General features: G+C 45.4%; 1 protein-coding gene across 3 annotated transcripts in view; it reads right to left on the minus strand.

Moving 5' to 3' along the window:
• The window catches only part of HCRTR2 (hypocretin receptor 2), a 67,119-nt gene extending 45,995 nt beyond the window's left edge, over positions 1–21,124 (minus strand). Inside the window, exon 1 of one of the 3 annotated variants that reach the window (XM_077308744.1) lies at positions 21,056–21,124. Coding sequence is in view for 2 of the 3 variants with exons in the window: in XM_077308724.1 (XP_077164839.1) it covers positions 124–352 (229 nt within the window). In the remaining variant the exon portion in view is untranslated. Of the gene's footprint in view, positions 1–123; positions 608–21,055 lie in introns of those variants that run through there. The other 2 variants (XM_077308724.1, XM_077308716.1) reach the window with 2 other exon arrangements.
• Positions 21,125–22,501: the final 1,377 nt, after the last annotated feature.

Consider the following 22,501-nt stretch of genomic DNA (forward strand, 5'->3'; position numbering starts at 1 on the left):
GTTTTGCATTTAGAAAAGAAGAAGAAGCCACATTGCCAACATGCCAGAACTGCATTCCTAATGCTGAAACTTCCACCAGGATTTAACAGGTGTCAGGTATAGAAAGTATACAATGGTACTCACCCAGGATGTTTCCTATGAGAGCCACAAGAAACACAATAATATATCCAGCAATGAGAACCCATTCGTATTCTTTGGGACGCAAATACTCATTCCAAAGGTACTGTAGAAATTCCTCCTCATCATACTCTGCAGAAGGGTTTCCAAAAGCTTCCTGAGTGTTATTCAGCTCTGTACTGGATGACCAGTTCCGACGCGATGGGAATCCATCCTCCTGTTGGGTTACAGACATAGTTCTGTATGCTCCGGGTGTGAATCCAAGCCTTTCAGGAGATCAAGGCTTCCTCAGTCCCATCCATACATGCTTGTATTTTGCAATGTTTGCCAACAACAGTGCCCAGAAGGGGGGTATGTTGGGGGGGAATGATGGAAGAATCAGCCAAGGTCACCAGGAACTTCTCTTAGCAGCTGTGCATCAGGGATTCCCATGGACAGGCGAGGCAGGCAGCAGCTCCCAGAGACAGAAGGAAAACTCAGAGGCTGCAGCAACCCTGAAGCGGAGACAGAGAGCAGCACATGCTTCCTGAGCTTTCATTCAGCCACAGTGAGTGCACCGCACATTCTATCAGAGACAGACAGAAAGGACATGCAGAAATCTTGCAAAGAGAGTGCTGCGGATGTCAGGAAGTGAGAGGAAAAGAAAGACTAAATGTGTATGAGAGAGAGAGAGAGAGAGAGAGACAGAGAGAGAGAGAGAGAGAGAGAGAGAGAGAGAGAGAGAGAGAGAGAGAGAGAGAGAGAGAGAGAGAGAGGCGTAGCCAGAATATTCTGCATAGAAGTCCTGCAGAGTGCATTTGTGCCTTTAATAATCCATGTGGTCACTTAGAATTGGGCTGGAATTATGTCACTTAACCCCCTAAGTCTTTCTCATCATGTGCCTTTTCCTTTCTGGAGCTCAATAGTCCCCTTAAGTTGCCGCAGAGGAAGTCCACAAGCTCCCACTCCATGAATTGCACTGTGTATTCCGGTGGGCGACTGGTCTGAGAGAAGCATCAGCTGAGAGTTGTACATGAATCAGTCCCTTTGCCTTCCCAACTAAACTTAAGGAATGTTTCCAAATGAGCAAATGCACAGAAAAGGGTTGTTTCTATCCCTTAAACTGCTTTCCCTTTAGGATTTTACACAAGGCTTGAACCCAGGATGCATGAGCCAAAACATACACAGATGTAGTACTTGTGTGAAATCATGTGCAACTCCCAAACATGAAGTTAGCCATTTGGGATGTTCTTATATTCAGGAAGCCTAGCACTGTGTTTTCTAAATAGGTTCCTGTCTACAAAAGTTCACATGACAATAAAGAATGTGTCTGTGAAAAGGTAGCCACGAGGCACTGTCCGACAACAACATTATCGTGACCCAACACTGTTTGACTTGACTTGAATTCACTTCTGATCTTTTCTGTCTGGAGAAGCAGGTTGGGTCCCCCACCACTCCACATGCCACCCACAGGGTGACTTCAGGCCACTCACAGTTCTCTCCTGTATCACAGGAGGCCTGTGGTGGACAAATGAAGGCTGTCTGTCGATTATTATTAAACTAGAGGCAAAGCCCATGGTATCCAGGAATACAAGGAGTCCTAGGAAGCACACCTGCACTGTGGCCTTCCTGGGGGCAGGCTACATGGCAGAAGCTCCTGCCCACACTTGGACTCTTAGGTCCCAACCTTCAAGCCTCAAGGAATGTTCCTGACCCAGGGATCACCAACCTCCAGCTGTGGCCTGGAAATCTCTGGGAACTGGACTATAGCAATCATTTCCCCAGAGAAAAATGGCTCTTTTGGAGTGAGGGCTCTACAACAACAACTCATCTCAAGGCTCCTGGAGAGGAAAGGGCTTGCTTGGCAGTGGAAGAGAGGTTGCAGGATGGGAGAGGTGGGGACCTGGGAATCTGCTGGAATTGCAGGTCATTTCCAGCCTACAGAGAGATCAGGCCCCCTGGAGAAAAGTCCTGCCTTTGGATCCCATGGAGTTGCAGGGATGCCAGGCTCCAGGTGGGAAACTAAGAGAAATGCTGGGTAGCAGTAATTGCTAATAACAACAAAGTTCACATAATTCATAAACTTGTCACAGTTTCTTCCTTCAATGAAAATATTTAATTGACAGCAAAATTTGCTTAAAGAACTGAATATCTTTCAATCAGAAGAAGAGTTGGTTCTTATATGCCACTTTTCTCTACCTGAAGGAGGCTCAAAGTGGCTTACAGTCGCCTTCCCATTCCTCTCCCCACAACAGACACCCTGTGGGGTGGGTGAGGCTGAGAGAGCCCTGATATCACTGCTCGGTCAGAACAGTTTTATCAGTGCTGTGGCAAGTCAAGGTCACCCAGCTGGCTGCATGTGGGGGAGTGTAGAATCAAACCTGGCATGGCAGACCTCACTCCTAACCACTACACCAAACTAGCTCTCTAGAATCAGTACATTCTTCAGTTCAGTTCACTATCAGAGTAAATCAAAAACATTCGTACACTTGATGATTGACTGTGAGGAGACATTTTGCAACACTGAATTCTTGGGAGTTATGTATACACTTTGTGATTTATGATTGATTGCGAGGGGACATTATGCAACATTGTGCTTTTGTGACTTTTACAAGATCCTTTGATTACTTATTGAGTATAGGATTTGGGAATAGTTTTGTAGGGTTTGCATATTGTCATTAAAAATGTATGTATACTCTTTCAATTTGTATAGTTTCATGTATTTGAGGTTCTTTGTGGCTTGCATATTATCCTCTCCTTATTGGTGGCATACCCCAAGGGAGGGCCAATCAGGAAGGGAGTGAGTTGGCTGCATGCAAGTTCAACTTTATAATGTTTAGTGATGAGACTGATAGTGATGTCTAGGCTGCCCCTCCTTACACAGCAGGCTCAAGGCAGCTTTCCTCATAAAATGTGTACAAAGATTAAATAATAAAACAGGACTCACCAAACTACCTACCTAGCTATCATTTGTTGATTTATTTAAAGATCATATAGCAGAGTTGCATCTAAGAAGCAAACCACCATCAAAGTGGGTCCAATTATTGTTATCCAACATGCAGCCTAGTAGGTACAAGAGTCATGCTGACAGTTCAATCAAATCCCCCCTCAATACTAATATCTGAGTTTTCAATCCACTTGATCATAGCCAGGAAGAGTACAGAGTGGTCTGTCACATCTCCCTGGAGGCAATTGGAAAGAAAAAGTGAGGCACCACAAACCAACTCTTCTTTGCATTCCACTGGTCCATCTAGAAAACAGGACTGACCCACCCTTGTCCCCGATGAGGATGAGGAGGAGAGAAAGACCGAGGAGCACAGAGCTACCTGCTGTAATCCTCTAGAGCAGTGGTTCTCAACCTTCCTAATGTTGTGACCCTTTAATACAGTTCCTCATGTTGTGGTGACCCCCAACCATAAAATTATGCAAGTGTTCTTTCACAGAAATTAAACCGAAACTGACCAATAGCGTGAAGATCCATTGTTCATGATTGTATATAAATTGGTTTATTTCTGGGGTTTCTCAATTCAGTTCTGCTTCTTGTGTCCCCCCATGCCAATCTCACTCTTTTCCGCTACTTCAGATAGACGAATGCTCTATCTCGATCTACCCTGCGAGGCTATTGTGTGGATGGCGCCCCCCTGGCCAAGCTGCTTGCCCTGTTATGACCCCTGTGAAAGTGTCGTTCGACCCCCAGGTTGAGAACCACTGCTCTAGAGGTAGATGTGTCCTCAGGAGTCTGCTTCGGGGCAGATCTGGCCTCCTGAGATGGATTCCTTCCCTTGACCACCAAGCAAGTAGACCAGATCTCCAGAGAACAGGTCTATGGACCATAGGCTTCCAGGGACAGACTTGGAAGCTGAGAGCACAGGTCTACCCACCTGGAGGCTTCAGAGAGTAGATCCAGCTGCTGATTGAATGGGTCTACCCAGCAGTAGGAAAGAAAATCTGAAATCTGGAGAGGAGGTCTACCTGGCAAAGGGCTCCAGAAAAGAAGCCAAAATGGTCTTTCTATCACCATCTTCCATGAATGTGTGTAGTTCTCCCCACCATGAACTAATAGGAGCAGATGACCTTTAAGGCCATCTGGAATCAGGCCCCCACTTTCCTAAGGGACCACTTGCCTCCTTATGCCCCACACAGGGTGCTTTACTCTGCGGGTGCTAATCTACTGGTGATCCCTGGCCTGAGGGAAGTCTGCCTGACCTTGATCCAGGCCAAGGCTTTTTTAGTCCTGGCCCCAACCTAGTGGAATGAACTCCTGGAAGAGCTGAGGGCTCTGACAGAGCTCTTGAAGTTCTGCAGGGCCTGCAATATGGGGCTATTCTGCAAGGTCTTTAATTGAGGCCAGGGCTATGAAGATCTGGGCTCCCCCAGTCTTGAGCGAATAAGATTGATACAGCTCCCTCTAACCACCCGCTGAGATGTGATCTTCTGTGTGATCTGGGGGAAGTTTAAATTGTCACTGTTTGGTTTTAGATTGGGATGGATTTGTAAGAGGATTAATATGGGGTTTTAATCGGGGTTTTATTGTGAATCTGTTAGCCACCATGAGCTGTTCCATAGGAGTGGTGGGATAGAAATTAAATTATAAATAAATAAATAATGTGATTGTCGCTAAAGCAGATTTACTTGCTGGAGAATTCCAGTCCTGTGGACGTGGCCCTTGAAGACCGGTATGCACATTAAATCTCCTGTGAGTAGCCCAGACCCCCAGGAGAGAGGAAGTCTACCCAGAAGATGCCTCTGGGCAGTTAGCCACTGTCTCTGGAGGGAAGGCCTAGTGAACAGGAGAACAGGTTTACCTGCCATTGACTGACCTGAGGTAGAATTGGTCAACATGAGAACAAGGCTTCCCATCTTAAGTTTCTAGAGGGAAGATCTGGCCTCAGGAAAAAAACTGGCCATTACAAATTTCGAATAGGTAGACCTGGGCTCTTGAGAACAAATTCCATCCTGCTGACAAATCTCCTTTGGAAGGGCAGGCCTACTGTGCCTTGGCAGCAAAAGACAATTTCAGGAGGCTGGGCCTGTATTTCTGGTGCCTAAACCAAGCTGGTACCAGAGGCTACAGCAAGTATGGCCAGGTGTGATGGTGGTGGTCCTCACCTGCTGACTGACTTCCCTCAGAAAGCCAGGTCTTCATTCTTGGGCATGGTGCCAAGTGTACTACTCTGGAGGCCAAGTCTACTGTGCCTGTCTGCAATGTCTCCCTGGGAGGCCAGGTCTACTCCTTCCACTGCCAGATCAAATTGGTTCTGGAGGCCAGGTCTGCAGTCCTCTCCAGCTCTTTCTCCAGTCCTCTTTGGGTGGAACAGCCTCTGGGGACAGCGTGGGGCATGGCATGGTATGGTATGTCCATCCTCATCCCTGCTATCTCCCTCTGAAGGGGCAGGCAATCAAAAGGGAGTTGGTTTCAGAATCCCAAATCTGGAGTGGTGGTGATAGTGGTGGGCCCTGGAACTCATTCACCCTGAGAGAGGTCCTGAGGCTTGGAAAGTGTCATGTATCTGGCAGTGTCCTATGAGCTCTAACTGGCCCTTGAAAATCATGCTGGGCTGTATCCATATCTGTAGCAGGTCTCCAAGGTGAACAGCATCTAGCATCACTAAACATAATAAACATAATAAAGCTCAAGTTGACAGCTCACTCTATACCTGATTGGCCTTCCCTGGGGGTGTGCCATCAATAAAGAAAGAGAGCATTCTGCCAATGTGGGCCAATCAGTTCAAATTGCACTCTGCCAATGAGGGTCAATAAGCCCAATTTGCATGCAAACAACTCACTCCCTACCTGATTGCTACCCCCAGAAATATTCTCCCAATAGGAGATGGCTCTCAGCCTCCAAATTCCTGCCAGTACCAGAATTTGCTGGGTGGAAGAAGAAGAGAGCATGCCCTGATGCCACCCCCCCCCCACATCCTCTGAGTTGAAAGAGGCCAGGAATCCAGGGCAACTGAGTGGGGCATGCTCTGAGGTTGGTTCCTCTTCCACCCAGCAAACTTCTGAAACCGGCAGGAAGTTGGAGAACGGACTCCTTATTAAGCCCTTCCTGGCTGAGGACTGCCTCCTAATTGGTGCTAAACTACCAGGGTGGGCCATTCCTGGCTGAGGGCCAATCAGTTAGTGGGTGAGTAGTCAGTTTGGACATTATTAAGGTTTACCGAAGATGTGAGGAAAGTCAAGACATGTCACTAAACTCCTTGTGACAAAATCTTCTGCATCACTGCCACTATAGAAGGAACCTCCAGCAGCAGCTACAGCAGTCATCAGCCTGTCAGTCAACCTGCAAAATCTCTGGGAGTCAGCTGTAATTTTTTAAAAATGTCTGGTCAGAGTGCCTTACCAAGCTCAGAAATCATGACCTTCCCAAAACCTTGACTGTAGAGAAGGCAAGCATTTTATTGCTCCCTAGATGATAAATGAAGGGCCAATGTAGGCCAACAGGAGAAAATTGTATGTGGCTCCGAAGTCACCGATTTATCTTGCACTGCTTTACCAAAGAATTTAAGTGGGAATGCGCTCCTTTAAGCTCACCAACCCCCACCCCCATTGGCTAGCACATTTGTCTGTCCCAGCTAGCAGGTGGGAACTATGGTTTGTTTTCTTCCTAAGGTTGTGGGCAGTGCCTTCCTAACTCCAGACTAAATGGGCAGGGGGAAGAGAAGCATGCAAAAGATCAATAAATATAGTAAAAGAAAGCAGTGGCATAAACAGCAATATAGATTTTGTGGTAAAATTAAGTGCCTCAGCTTATATGCAGGTCGGCTTTTATGCGAGTATATACGGTATTTTTAAAAGTTACAGTGCTATCACTGATGCCTTCAGTCATTAGTATTCTGATGTTAATTGGAAGGGAGATATCAGACTTCAAACTAACAATGTTTTGCAGAAAATAGAAGAACTGGAATTTGTGTTTATACTGCATTTTAGTCCCATGTGCTAGGTCATATTCACAAGGTTAGTAAAGACGTTCAGAAATCAGAACTGTTATTGAGTACTTGTGCAAGTTTGTACAGTTCACTTCAGGATTTTTAAAGGAAAATTAGAGACAAGTTTGATGAGCTTGAGCAACAAGCGAATGCCACCTTGCCAAATGCCACCTTGCCAGCTACAGGGCTGTCACGAGACAAACGGAATATCGGGTTCAGATCATGAGACAAGATGACCCAGGAGGTCCCTTCCAACTCTATGATTCGATGAGTAAGCAAATGGCAAGGACATTGTGGAAGTGCACCTGGTTCTGATGCTTTGGATGAACTCTCTTCAAGATCTTTTATTCTTGTACTGATACATTTCAAGCCAATTTAAGAAGAGCTACTGTGTACTCTTGCGAGTCCCTTGGACTGCAAGGCAAACAAACCGGTCAGTCCTAGAGGAGATCAGCCCTGACTGCTCCTTAGAAGTCCAGATCCTGAAGATGAAACTCAAATACTTTGGCCACCTCATGAGAAGGAAGGACTCCCTGGAGAAGAGCCTAATGCTGGGAGCAATCGAGGGCAAAAGAAGAAGGAGACGACAGAGAATGAGGTGGCTGGATGGAGTCACTGAAGCAGTCGGTGCAAACTTAAATGGATTCTGGGGAATGGTAGAGGACAGGAAGGCCTGGAGGATCATTGTCCATGGGGTCGCGATGGGCCGGACACCACTTTGCACCTAACAACAACATCAACACTGTGTACAAATGTTTTCCATAACCAGAAGATGTTGAACTAAAAATTACTGACAAACGTTTGCACTGGTATGTGAGACAGAGCCATAGGCCTATAGAAGTGCACTCTCTGCCTCATCCATGGAAGCAATCCTGTGGCTATTTCTTAGCCCAATGGTGACTAACTGTTTGGGAGAGAGGTCTTTTTCAAGATGCAAAAGAATTAAAAATTAGTTAAGGGCTACAAGGTCTCAAGGGAAGTTGTTCATGCAGAGCATTCTGTACATTGAAAGTGACAAACAAATTCTGATTAACTTTTAGATGATTTTGCTATGAGGAAGGCTAAAAAAACCTTTTTTAGTTTTAATGTATTTGATTATTGTAATATATTTCTTAATGTGAATTTTAAAATGTATTGTTTAATGACAACATGTCACACTGTCACTCTCAGGCAGTCATGGTCATCTTGCTAACACTCCTCAGGCTATGAAATTTGTAAGCTCAAGGTTTTTTAAAAAAAGAAAGAAAGAGAATAGCGGTAAACATACACATTCATTTTCCAAAAAATTCTTGCTTATTCCACAAAATGTTTACAAACATCTGTTATTTAAAAAGTTTAATTTTAACATTTATGCTTTCTTTCCAATCACTACAGTGTTTAACTATAAATTCTTATGTATTGTGAATTGCAGAATTTTACAGACCTGTCATCATCCTCATCTTTACTCAGTTTTGTTTAAAACACTCTTGACCCTTCCGTCTTCCTTTAGTTGTGAGGGTGGGCAGGGGATTGGGGGGGGGGGGCTCACAAATGGAACAGCCTAGGCCCTTTCTTCATCCAAATCCGACTCTGGGATTAACAGAGTTTCTTGGCCCCCCAATTGCCTCATTTCTCTCCCACGAGCAAACATATGCTCAAAACTATGTTCATTTTTGCTATCCAGATGGAGTACACCACAAGACCCAAATATGCCATCTATCTTCTTTGTTGTGTGCATTTTTGAATGCCTAAATCAAATCCTACCGCATATTGACCTGGGAGTGCAGAGTGAGCAGTAGGAGGGTCTTAGGGTCAATAATCCATGAAGTGCTAATTAAAGAGCAGCCAAACACAGAGGTCACAGCACAGTGGAGCAGCTAATGAAGTGATTAACTGTGCTTCTTACCCAACCAACCAGTTTGAAAAGAGGGCACACAGTTGGTGAGAGTGGAAAACATTTTTCTTACAGGGGAATTTCCCAGTGGGCCACTGCCCTAGAGAGAGCAAGTCTATCTAAGCGCTAGCAACTCTGCAGAGCCCCAGGGCCTCTTGGATGAGACCCGTACTTGATGATGGCAATTGGTGTCAGTTGACCACCTGTCTTTTCCTGCTCTTCTGCCAGTTTCCAGGTGGAAGCCCTGGCTGAACTGCTGAGCTAAGTGACCCTGGCAACGCCACCCCTAAAGCTCCACTGAAGCCACTTCGCTTGTTTCAGAGCCATTTTTACTTCCCAGTTCTCTCCTGGTGGGCAGTGAGAAGACCCTTACAACGACTATCCATTTTATAAGTTTTTATCCTGCCCTGTCATCAAGGAGTTTGGTCCTCTATTCCATCTTAGGATCACAGCAATCCAGTTAAGAAACATAGGCTGAGAGAGAATCCCTACTGATGCTCCCCCAGTGAATGGGGATTTGAACCTGGTTCTGACATCATACTATTGACACCATACCACTTGGTTCAGACTACAACACGTATGTCTGTCATCCATTTACTAAGCACTCCAACTGAATGCCATTTTCCCTCCTTACCTATGTGCCCTTGCTTCAATTCTAGTCAAACATACTCCACATGATGCCCTATACAATTCATTGTACACAAGATTTCAGCTGCTAAGTTCGATTCTATGTAATCCTGAGTCTAATGGGAGTTCCTCCCAGAACTTCAAACTGTCATTGTTTTCCCATGTTCCCCTTGCCATGCAACACAGGTTACTACATGGCCTGGAGAAAAAAGGTCCTGTCTCTTCCTCACATGCCATCAGAACTTGCTGGGTTACCTTGGGTCATTCACACACCCTACCTCACAAGGTTATTGTGTGCATCAAATGGAGAAGAGGAGAATGCTGCAAGTTCTTTTGGGACAAAAAAACAGGGTCTATATATCAGGTGCCATATTTTACCTCCATGCCATGTAAAGTTTCAGCAACCTCCCGTAGTAATTTATTAGTTATAGCCACAGGCCTTAACATCATACAACAAAGTATAACAGTAAAACGCAGGAAAATGCAAAAATAAAAATACAGTTATAAAAATACAAAGTATATTTAACCACAAAAGGAGTAAAATACAGACATATCATTAGACAAGCACAAAACATTTTTTTAGCTGAATTGATGGCAGCATGAAGAAGATAACCCTAAATGTAGAAGATGAATTTGTATCGGCCAGTAAAAAACAGATGCCATTCTGTACTGTTCCAAGGAAATGTGAGATGACCTGATGTAGCCTATAACATGTGGAATCATTAGGATCTTTTGTTTCCACCCCCAAATCTAAACCAAATATACTAGCTGAGGAACTACCATGCCTAGAGAATGCCTTAATAGCGGGGGCCACAAGTGGTCCCCCTATAAAGTGGAGTTTCAACAACCCTCTACATATTAGATCTCTATGAAAGGGGCATGACTCTTCCCCACACCACCACCCTATAAGCAATTCATGTTATTTAGAAGCTTCACAAGTAGTGATTTTCAGCTTTGGAGTCGGACATTTCTGGAGATTTGGGGCTGGAGCTGGTTTAGGGAGAGGAGGAACTTCAGCAGGACATAATGCCATAGAATTCACCCTCCAAAAGAGCCATGTTCTCCAGGGGAACAGATCTTGGTAGTCTGGAAACCAGTTGTAATTCCTGGAAACATTCCAGGCTCTGCCAGGAAATTGGCAACCCTATTGGCAATGTTGCAAGAGACTGAACTGCTTTCTCTTTTCAAGAGGCACTGGATGAATGTTTCATCCACTTTCTAGTGCCTGGAGGAAAGCCAGAGCTTCAAGAGCTGTGAACACTTCTAGGAAGCAGCTGAGTACTCATTGATTTAAACATCCTCCAGAAGAGTGTGGGGAGAGAGAGAGAAAAGGCAAGTGGCTTCATTCCAGATATAAAGGATCAGAGTCAACATACAGAAATGTGTTGGAGAAATGGTGTCGGAACAAACTGGGACCCTTCAGGGGCTGTCCCTTTCCAAAGTCTAGGCTGGTGAATAGCTAAAGGCTAAAGTAGTTGCTATTAAATGTTCAAAGGGCAGTACTCATTCCAACATCTAATTACTTATTCATCATATGATGTGTGTGTGTCATGTAGCTAGCAGAACCTAAAACTGTCTGGCTGCCAGGCAAGATATGTTCAGAGGTTGCCTGCCCCTTAGCATTCCTTGGAGGTTGTCCAGGATTGACCCCGCTTAGCTTCCAAGACTGATGGGATTGAACTTGCATGGGCTATCCAGGTCAGTATTTCAACATAGAGAAGTTAATATCAGTTGCAAAGGGCTAAATCCCTCAAAATATTACATGGACATGTGGTGGGGCCACCTGCTCAGGTTATTTTTAGGGTTGCCAACAGTTCAACTTTTCATGGCATTGAGGCAAGTGACAGACCCTGGGACATAACATCCCCTGAAGCATCCATTAAAATGATAAGACATATTTCTCCAGGTCTGTTGGCAACCTTACTTGTAGCTGAAGATATGCCATAAAGCACTTCTCTTCCTTACAGTCACTGTTGGTAAATTGTCACTTACCAAATTATTGGCTTTGGACAGTGATAAAAAACAGACTTAACCCTCGTAATTTGACAGTGGAGGAAGTCAATGATGGCTATCAAAGCTGGGTTGGATCAGACCAGGCACAGTGGGTGGTTTGGCTGATGCCAGTTAAATATTCAGCATCAGCCACAGGACTTGGACAGGCAAACAGTCATGACGCCAAGTATCTTCTGGATGAAGTGAGATGACATGAGTATTTGCTCCTAGTAAACTAGGCAGGCCTCTTGTGGCGCAGAGTGGTAAGCGGCAGAAATGCTGGCTGAAGCCGGCTGCCCATGAGGTTGGGAGTTCGATCCCAGCAGCTGGCTCAAGGTTGACTCAGCCTTCCATCTTTCTGAGGTCGGTAAAATGAGTACTCAGCTTGCTGCTGGGGGGTAAAAACGATAATGACTGGGGAAGGGAATGGCAAACCACCTTGTATTGAGTCTGCCATGAGAACGCTGGAGGGCGTCACCCCAAGGGTCAGACATGACTCGGTGCTTGCACAGGGGATACCTCTACCTTTACCTTAAGCTAGAACTCTAAGGACTGTCAAAATCTCCCAGTAAACAGCTGAACTTAAACAAAACCTTTGGGCTTGCTGATGAAACTTTGTAATCCAATGTTCTTCCAGAGTTTGCTGAGGTGGTCTTCGTATTGCTCTTTCCTCAGTTATAGGATTTTGAGGAGTTTACTATCTTCACCAAGGCAGCTTTTCCAGATAAGCTCAGAACTCCATGGCTGCTCTGACAACCATGGAATTTCCCCCAATGTGTTAATGGCTCCATTCACATAACAGGACATGCACATAACCTAATCTTTAGCTGGATAAATAAAAATCTATGAGGGAAGACCACATCGGTCATAGACAGATCATTACCAGATCAGGAGGCAGGATGATGCATTAAGTGGGTTCTTCTGACAACCTACTTAGGCTGACACATTTGCATAATTAGATAATGGAACTAAATTAATCCAGAAGTCCAGGATGTAAAATTGCACAGGAGCTAATTACAGTTCGAGTGGAAGCAAACTGCATCAATGTACCGGAGGAACATTTTAAAATAAGCCACAACCCTTCCCCTAAAGATCAATGCTTGGGATGACTCCTGGGGGTCTACTGATGTTCAATTTCCAGATGTCTTTCACCAGCTTAGAGCACCCAGCCAGCCGTGACTGTCCTCTGACAGCTTCAATAATCCCTCATACGGATTATTGCAACATTCTCTATGTGCCTTCATTTCTGAAGAGCACTCAGCTCATGCAGATTGTGGCCCAATTCTTACTCCTTTGTTTACTGGATTTTTAACTGGAGCTTTCCAAGATTCTCACTTGTGTTTGTAAAATGCAGCATCCTATTAAAATAAAAAGACACCTTTCAGTGTCAAAAATTAAAACCATAAAATAAACAAAACCCACTGGTAAAAAGAGAGGTTGGTGGGAAGAGTGGTCACCAGGTGGCTTTCTAAAACACTGATCCCAAAAACAAAACAGAAATAGGCAGAAACAAAATATAAACAACAACAACAACAATCTTTGCACAAATGGGGAATAGTAGAAGGGACAAGTCTGATTTGGACCAGGAGCAGATATGTGGTGGCATCCTCTCCTACTTCCCTCTTTCTCTTAGATTTCTGTCACACGGCAGCTGGCCTTACATGGTTGCTATGGCATTTCTTGATGAAGATTATATTGCTCCCCTTTTGGCTTCTGGCTAGCTTCTGGAGTTTGTTTAAAATGCTACTGACCTTTAAATCTTTAAATAGCGAGAAGCCTGCATGCCTTCAGAGGCCTTCCTGTCATGCATACTTCCTCCACGTAGTGCTCCATGCCCAAGCAGTAGGGCAAGTGGAGAAGCTCAGGGCCATGACTTCACTGAAGTGACTGCTTCTTCTGTGGAACGCCAACAGAAGTGTGCTTGGTGACTTCCTGCAAGCTTTCCAGCCTTTCGGGAACGTTGTTTATTTCTCTAGAAAACTTATTTGTATCTGATCTCTCCACAGCATGCTCATAAATGAAATCAAAAAGGAAGCATCACAGATTAAAACCACAATCACCAGCATCACAGTGGTCAGCCAACAGTCCCCAAGGCACATTAACATCTGAACAGAAATGGAGGCACTCAGCTGAATGCTTGTCCACACAGTTGTGTCTTTACTGCCACTGAAAAGAGGCCAAGGAGGAAGGCATGTGGACTTCAAATAGAAGGGCATTCCAGAGCCAGGCCTTCTCCCTCACATCAACTGGAGGGGGGGACATAGAAGAAACCTAATAATGATGACCTTTGGGCAGGTCAAAAAGGAGAAGATAATTCTTTGAATATGCTGTTCATAGACTGCACAGGATTTTACAGGTGGAAACTAGTGTTTTAACCTGGGCTTTAAAAAAATGTAAATCAATGCAGAACTTTTTTTTTTAATTGAAGGTAACATGTTTACAGTAACAGAGCCCAGGTCTGGCCCTATTTTGAACTGATTAATGCTTCTGAAAAGTTTCCAGTGGCAGCCCCACACAGACTGTGTTGCACTCATCAAATCTGGAGGAGATTAACATTTGGATTGCTGTACCTAGATTCCACTCCTTGTAGAATGATCAGCCAGTGAACCAGCCAAACCTAGAAAGTGCAGTGTACTCTGGAAATGAGATCTGCTTGATCCTTCACAGGGACAACAGCTCTATCTAGGATAGGCTTGTAGTCAAAATAGGTGGGTTCTGAAGTTTGAAATTTAAACTTAAATGCTGACTACAATCATCTCCCAACAGAAGTATGAACTAGTATATATTATCAACAATACCTTAAATATTATAATGACTAGGGTGTAAAGGAAATATTTTCTGTCTCATACATTTTTGTATTACATCATTGCCCTCTACAAATACAATTTTTCCTTCCCTGTTCTTTTCTGTTTCCCCAAAATGGGTTTTATTATCTGCATTTTTATTCATTAATGTCATAATTTATTTATTATCATACATTTTTCAGCAGCAGGGAATGGGGTGAATATGTCAAATCTATCCAACTGAAATGAACAATTTACAATGGAAAGGGTGTGGGCCGGTGAACGTCAATTTATGCCGCCCTTTTCTTTGTTCCACTTGTTCCAGATGGACTTTGTACAGTTTCCAGTTGAAAGCAGCTGTTGATTGAAGGACCGGTTTCTTCACGCTTTCAGACATTTGCAGCTGGTGAGGCTCCAGGTGGCAGTTAACCCCACCCACTTAGCCAGGGGCATCTTTTTCTTTCTCTCTAATGGGATCTGCTGCTTTAATTGGGACAATTGAGGAACATTTAAGTGAGCTGCTGAGATAAAGCCAGGGCTATTGGCAAACAATGCTGCTGCAAGTTCTTCAGAGGTAGTATTCTTATAGCGTATTGTTTCACTTTTGCATCATTTTCTCGAATTGTTTGTCCAGTAATTTGAAAGCCGTACACATAACAACCAGGACTGAATGGAATTATTTGTATATTTGGTTTTTCCGTGGGAAGTTGTGATTTCAGAGAGTGGGTGGGCTCCTCCTTAATGCTATGTTTTGTCCTGACTGTTTATTACTGTTGGTAGCCCATTTTGCATCAGGCACAGAAAACCGTCATCAGAGGCAATTGTCTCTAAATCTGAAGAAAGGTAGGCGGTTCCTTTTTGGCAAGACTGGCAGCTAACAAAACTAAGGGCATTTCTGCACGTTAGTAAAAATAGCGTCACACCCGTGGAATGGTAAAGCACAACATTATATCGCGCACGCCCCTGGCCCTCCTCACCTTTTTGCTGTCTCATCTTTGTCTGCCTTCTTTTTGTGCATCTTACCCTCCTCGCCTGCTGCTGGAAGAGGCAGAAGAGAGCAATGCATCTTATATGCGTCACGCTTCCACCTGTCAATCAATTCAGGCAACCAATCCCTTTTCTCCAACAGTTTAAAGGTCCCACGATGCCTGCTATTTATTTTTAAATTACTCTTCTCTGTTGCAATGCCCATGCATAGAATCATAGATGCATAGTGCTTTTGAAAGCCACCCTTTATGGGATCATGAGTAAGCTTGTGTAGGAAGGGCCCAATTCAGCTTCTTTGGCTTTGGTGCCCATGGAAGTCTATGGCGCCATGGACTATAATCGGAATGTTGGCGTTCCCGCCATTCCCGGGGCCTGGGGTGGGTGGGGATTTGAGGTACAGCCTCCAAACTTTCAGGGTAGCTCTGGAGGCTCTTCCCTGACTCCCCAACAAATTTCAAACTGATTGGTCCAAGGGGTCCACTTCTAGGGACTCCCGAAAAGGGTGCCCCCATCCCTCCATTATATCCAATGGAGAGTCAATTCCATAGGATATAATGGAGCAGATGGGGGCACCCTCTTTGGGACCCCCTAGATGTGGGGGGGCATCTCTGTCCTGCCAATTAGTGCTGGTTCTACAGTGGTTTACCGATTACCTCCAACCCCAAAAACTGAAGAACTGTAGTTTGATGTGGGCGCTAAGAATTCTGCAATAAAGATCTCTGCTCCTCCTCATGCACAGTCACAAGCATAGAATGATCCCTAGAACTTCCTAGCAAGAAGGAACCAGCATGCCTCCTGGGAAACAGATTCCTTGAAAATGGGGAGATCAAAGGAAACAAAAGGGATGGACAACTTCAAAAGGGATGGACAACCCAATCTAGATCCCTGAGGAAAGCTGCACAGGGAAAGCTGCACAGGGAAGTCACTGTCAGGGTTGCTGGGGAGGGAAGAGGGGAGTGCTGAGGAGGTGGGCACAGATGCTCCTAGTCAAAGAAGGAAGGTGGGTGAGCAGCATTGGGTGACATGGGGACAGGGTCCTGCGCAAGGCACCTTTGGCTGCATGCCCACTGTCAAGAGTGTCCTTGAAGGTGCAGCTGGGTATCTAATGAGCGAGCAAGCATGCAGGGTGCACAGGGCAACTGAGGACAGAACCAGCTTTGTATGCCTCCAGCTTGGGCCCCTGTGTTTCTTCTCCTGCCACGTTCAGCTCAGCCGATAGAAATCACATTGGCTTAACTGCATCCCCCATACTGGGACCCCACCATGCCCCTGGTCATCCTCGTATCACCTGCACCTGCTATCAACCAGTGCCCTGGTCCATTCCCCAGATACGCTACCAGAGATAGTTGGGACTGGAGAGTTCTGAGGGAACTGTGAATGGCCTAAGGTCATCCAGCAGGCTTCATATGGAGGGGTGGGAACACAAGTCCGGCTCTCCAAATTAGAGTCTACTGCTCTTAATCATTACTAAAGATGAGATTATGTTGTGTAGTTGAGATACCTTGTGTTTGTTTTAAATGGGCAAGGGTCTTTGACATGCCCAATTAGTTTTTAAGCACATAAGAATAGCCCTGCGGATCAGACCAGTGGTCCATCTTGTCTAGTATCCTGTCTCATGCAGTAACCAACCAGTCCCTCTGGAGGTCCAACAGAAGAGCATAGATGGCAAGGCCTTCCTCTAATGTTGTCTCCTGCCGGCCTTCCTTTGAATGTAGAAACTCCCTTCAGTAATCATGGCAAGTAGCCACTGGCAGACCTATCCTCCATGAATCTGTCTACTGCCCTTTTAAAGCTGTCTGTGCCTGTGCCTGATAGGGACATTTTCATTTGTCTTGATGTAAAGAAGTATTCCTTTTGTATGTTCCGAATCTACCGCCCATCCGCTTCCTGGGATGCCCTCAAGTTCTAGTATCTTCAGACAGGGGAAAAATGGTTTCCTTTGTCAATGCTCTCTATCATGGTGCCTTTATTTCTAAAGGTAAAGGTAAAGGTATCCCCTGTGCAAGCACCGAGTCATGTCTGACCCTTGGGGTGACGCCCTCTAGCGTTTTCATGGCAGACTCAATACGGGGTGGTTTGCCATTCCCTTCCCCAGTCATTACCGTTTACCCCCCAGCAAGCTGGGTCCTCATTTTACCGACCTCGGAAGGATGGAAAGCTGAGTCAACCTTGAGCCGGCTGCTGGGATTGAACTCCCAACCTCATGGGCAGACAGCTCCAGACAGCATATCGCTGCCTTACCCCTCTGCGCCACAAGAGGCTCATGTCTTTATTTCTAACTTGCCTAAAAAGGAAAAGTCCCAGACACGTCATCCTTTCCTCATAGCGAAGGCACTCCAGTACCCTAATCTTTTTGGTTGCCCTCTTGGTACTTCTTCCAGTTCGGTGATATTCCTTTTGAGACATGCTGACCAGAAATGCATGCAGTATTCCAAACTGAGGTTACACCATAGATCTCTACAAGGATATTATTTTATCAGCCATTTTATATTCAATCCCTTTTCTGATAATCCCTAACACAGGGATTTTAGCACAGTGGGTTGACACTTTCATTGAGACCCTTTCACTGAGACTCCAAGACCTTATCCCCTCTCTGCGTTTTTTGTTTGATTGGAAGTTCACACACACACACTCGTCCTTGCGGCATAATGCACAGATTTTGAAGCTTGCTTCTGTTGCCAACAGCAGTTTGTTATTGCTCCCGGAGGGAGTATTCTTGGAGGATATGAAGTCTGAACAAGGCTCCTGAAAAGAGTTTCAAAGTACTCTGAACTTAGCAAGAGTTGAGGTGGTGAGTAATTCCTGCTTGTGTCAGCCCAGTTCCAACTGTACCTTTGCACTGGGAACATTTTCAAGAGATACTTATCACAAATGCTACGAGGTATTGCCAGCCCACCTCTGTGCAGTTGGGTTTAAGCCACGACTTCAGAACATTGCCCGACTTGACAGTGCAAGAGAGCTGCTTCGTGTTTCTTCCTCTCGTTTTTACACTCCACTTGTATACACATTACTCACGGATCAGGAGGCATGAAAAGCGCCCTTTAAATATGGATGAGATGCATTTCAGCCGCAACCGGCACCAGTTGTTTTATAATGAATACGTCCTTTGGAGCAATCTGCAAGCTGCACTTGGCAGCCTTGTGATGCATACCTTTGGAAGTTAATTAAAATATGGAGAGAAGCCTACGAGGAAAAATTAGGTGTGCGCAGATTCTTTAGTCGCTTTGAGCGGAGATCCTTTTATCAGAGAAACTGAACTCATTCAGATCGGGAGAAATGTTTTTCCTTCTTTTCCATTAGAAACAATTACTCATGCGACGGCCTAAGCAATGAATGACTCAACAGTCATCTCCCCCCCCGCCCCCCCTCCCCATGTTGTCATAATTGTCCGGGTTAGGAGTAATATTCTGTTAGACTAAAAGCAGTAATTATTCTCAGTAAACACTCTCACCTGTGCTGAAAACATACATTTCTTTCTAGATTGATTTTTCAGCACGCCTTCCAGAACAGTTTATGTATTCATTTACGGTGCCCTCTATTGCCTTCACTTACCTTCATGAGGCCATACAGCCCTCTATAGAAAACCTCACAGGTGTTGAAATAAATGCATGCAGAGGGTGGAGGCACTGATTGTTGGCTTGTAATTATGCACATAAGATCTCCTGCATTTTGGGCATGTTTGGGGGTGGGACGCAGCTTTCACAGGGATACCGCATGTGTAGCCTGTGTGTTCACAAGCTGATGACAGTATGTAGGTGATGGCAGAGCCAGTGTATTCATAAGCATTCCTCCTTTACATGTGTTGACTTGAGAATGGTTCGAGTATCTGATTAGGATCTGGGAGACCCAGGTTCTCATTCTACCATTGGAGGCTCAGGAGAGAACTTTCGGCCAGTCTTACATGCTGAGCCTAACCTACTTTTGTTGTGAGGATAAAATGGTGGAGACAAAAGTGATGTAATCTGCTTTAGATCCCTGTTGGGGAGGAAAGGCGGGTTATGAATAAGCACACAATAAAATCATGTGGTGTCATCCGTAGAAGGACATAAGACAATCTGATTGGATAAATAGCATTTTGGCAGCATTCTATTCCCTTTGTGATCATTGATAGGGGAGACTCATCCATTCTACTAACCTAAGAAGAAGGATGAAGCAGTGGCCTTCATTACAAATTGAAAATGAGTGCCACTTAGAGTGCCTTTTTCATAATATTCCAGCATAATCATATGCAGAATCACTTTGGTCTAAACTCTGAGACTTCAGTGTGCATAGACTGGAATCAATCTGCGGAATCTATAGAAATCTGGTTGGAATCAACAGAAACTTTGCAAAGCATAGGGAGAACAAGGGCAAGGAGTAGAGTTGCCGACATGAGGATGGTAACTGGTATTGGAGTTCACAAGCAGAGTGATTACGTCACCAGCAACGCACTGACATCATTTCCAGTGCAAAAGGAAGTGACATCAGCACGTTGCTGTTCAGCATTTGGCTAAAACTATGGTCTAGCCTCTTGTGGCGCAGAGTGGTAAGGCAGCCGTCTGAAAGCTTTGCCCATTGAGGCTGGGAGTTCGATCCCAGCAGCCGGCTCAAGGTTGACTCAGCCTTCCATCCTTCCGAGGTCGGTAAAATGAGTACCCAGCTTGCTGCTGGGGGGTAAACGGTCATGACTGGGGAAGGCACTGGCAAACCACCCCGTATTGAGTCTGCCATGAAAACGCTAGAGGGCGTCACCCCAAGGGTCAGACATGACTCGGTGCTTGCACAGGGGATACCTTTACCTTTACCTTTATGGTCTAGCCACAGAGTTTTGACTGAATGCAAGATCATTGCCAGCGATGCACTAATGTTACTTTACGACATGCCAGAAGTGACATCAGCACATTGGGCCACTGGCAATGGGCCCCATTTCACTCCCATTTTTCTCCCCCCCCCCCCAGTTGAGTAGGCCTCCTGGGAAGATCCCCCACCCCAGCAGGAAAATGGCAGTACTGCTGGAATATGCAAGATCTACTGTGCATAAATACAGAAAAAATGACTAAAACATCCTGAGTGGGCACTAAAGGGGACAGCTAGCTAGCATAGCAAGGTTAGTGACCTCCCCCTATTATTCTTCCTGTCTCTTGAGTGGCTTATTAAGGTTTTCCCAGTTCTTCTGAGAACAGTTGGTTCTCTTGCTTTCTCCCAACTAGCTTACACAAACAGGCTTCTCTCTTTCTGTCTTCTCTTTCCTATAAAGTTTGTTCCTTTTTTTAATACACTGATTTATTCCAATTTAAGAAGCATGTGCTCTAATTCCACTGAATATTTAGACTCTGTCAACAAATACTAGCAAGCAGACAAAACTGTTTTAAAAGGTAGGGCGAACAAGAAATGTTTTGACATGTTGCTCAAACTCCAATAATGCAACCTCCAGGCAAGTTTCAAGGAGAAAAACATCGCACAAATTGAGCAGTACCACTGAAAAGACCTCACCTCTGGACTTTTCGCACAACATCGCACAAATAGATCAGTACCACTGAAAAGACCTCACCTCTGGTAAGGACCTGCCTTACATCTGTGATTGGGACAGAGCACCATAACTAGTGCTTGAATTGTGGACTGGAGCTGGCCAACTGGACAATAGAGGAAGAGGTGATCCTTCATCAGAATGTGCATTGAGCCACCTGTCCCCTTTGAACACTTAATGTGCTGCCCTAGCTGGGCACACGCAGGGTTAGTGCAAGGGCAAGCATGGTTACCGAGTCAGGCAAATTCAAAACACGTACCAGAGAGTAGTCAAAAGTCCAGTCCGGGTCTTATCAGGAATTGTTGGCTGACGAAATCCAAAGGAGAACCGAAAGAGTTGTCGTTTATCTTTGCCAAGGTCAAGCCGGGAATCAGTCCAACAGAGCTTCGGCGAAGCGTCAGAGAGCAGGAAACCAGTCAAGGCAACGGGTGGACATGTGCACAAGGTTGCAGCCACACTGGGAAGCATTTCTGCTGTGCTTAAGAACAACCTGAACTGTCACACCAAGTGGCTGCACCTGGCACTCAGCCTTCCTCCGATGAATGAGCCCCACCTGAGCCCAATCTAGCCTGTTGCTGTAGTCTAAGCCGAGCACTTTGCCTGCGTGTTGCCAACGTTGTCCTCCTGCATTCCCTCCTGCGCTCTGGAGATGAGTCTGGGCTGTTCAGGGGTGTTGCTGCAGGCTGAGGTAATGCTGGTGCAGAGGGCATGGTGCTTGTCTGGCTGGGACCTGGTTGTGGCTCCCTATTGGGACTTGCCTCTCTAAGCAGCACCCTGCTGCTTTGCTCCAGCTCCTCCACTTCTTCCTCCGAGGGAGCTGGCAGAATGAGCTCAGGCAGTGGTGCAGAGGCACCCTCTGGAGACGGGGCCATGACACTTATGAAACAGTCTCAGATTTGTGGCATTGTCATTACAGAGATTGCTTTGCATATGTTCTGAAACTCCTCAGTCACCTAGTTGTCTGTTAGCATTTCTACAAAATAGCCACCTTTTTCAACCCCAGAAATCAACATATGAAACAAAGAACTGTTAACAAGCAGAAGCACAAGACAGTGGACAGCTTTTCCTGCCTCTTTGTGGCAATGCAAGATGGAGAAAAATGTGCCGTTACTGGAGTCCCATGCTAAGACTTGCAACTGAACCCATCTGGCATGGGGAATGTGGGTAAGGATGGATTGGGAAGTTACAAATAGCTCGGGAACAAGTCAGGCAGACCACACTGGCCACTCAGTTCAGACCCAGCCTAGAGGTGATGTCTGCTCATCCACCATTTCTTCCTGGATGCCAGCTCACCTGTGGGTTCCTCCTGCACCACCATCAATTCATCACTGCTGCACAGGGATCTAACCAAGTACTACCCCTGCTACTGCTTTCCTGTGGTCCTAGCAGAGCTGCAGAGGCTTGCCTATGCTTGCCCTGGGCTGCCAGAGTCCTTACAGGGTGTGACCCTCCAGAAACCTTCCCTGTAAATGCAATGGCCAGTTGGCCTCTGAATAAGGGAATTGCTTTAGCTTCCCTTACTGGGGATCAGAGCTGTTGCTTCCCTTCTTTCCTTCCTTTTCTTCATTATTCTCAATTTCACATAAGTCAACAGCAGTTAAAATTATAGCTGATCTGCCCTGTAACTGAAAAGGAAAAAATGACTTTTATTACCACAGGGGTGTGGGGAATACTTTAATTACATAAAATTGTACGGTAGACATGA

The sequence above is a fragment of the Paroedura picta genome, chromosome 1 (assembly GCF_049243985.1).
Source record: "Paroedura picta isolate Pp20150507F chromosome 1, Ppicta_v3.0, whole genome shotgun sequence".
Taxonomy (NCBI): Eukaryota; Metazoa; Chordata; class Lepidosauria; order Squamata; family Gekkonidae; genus Paroedura; species Paroedura picta.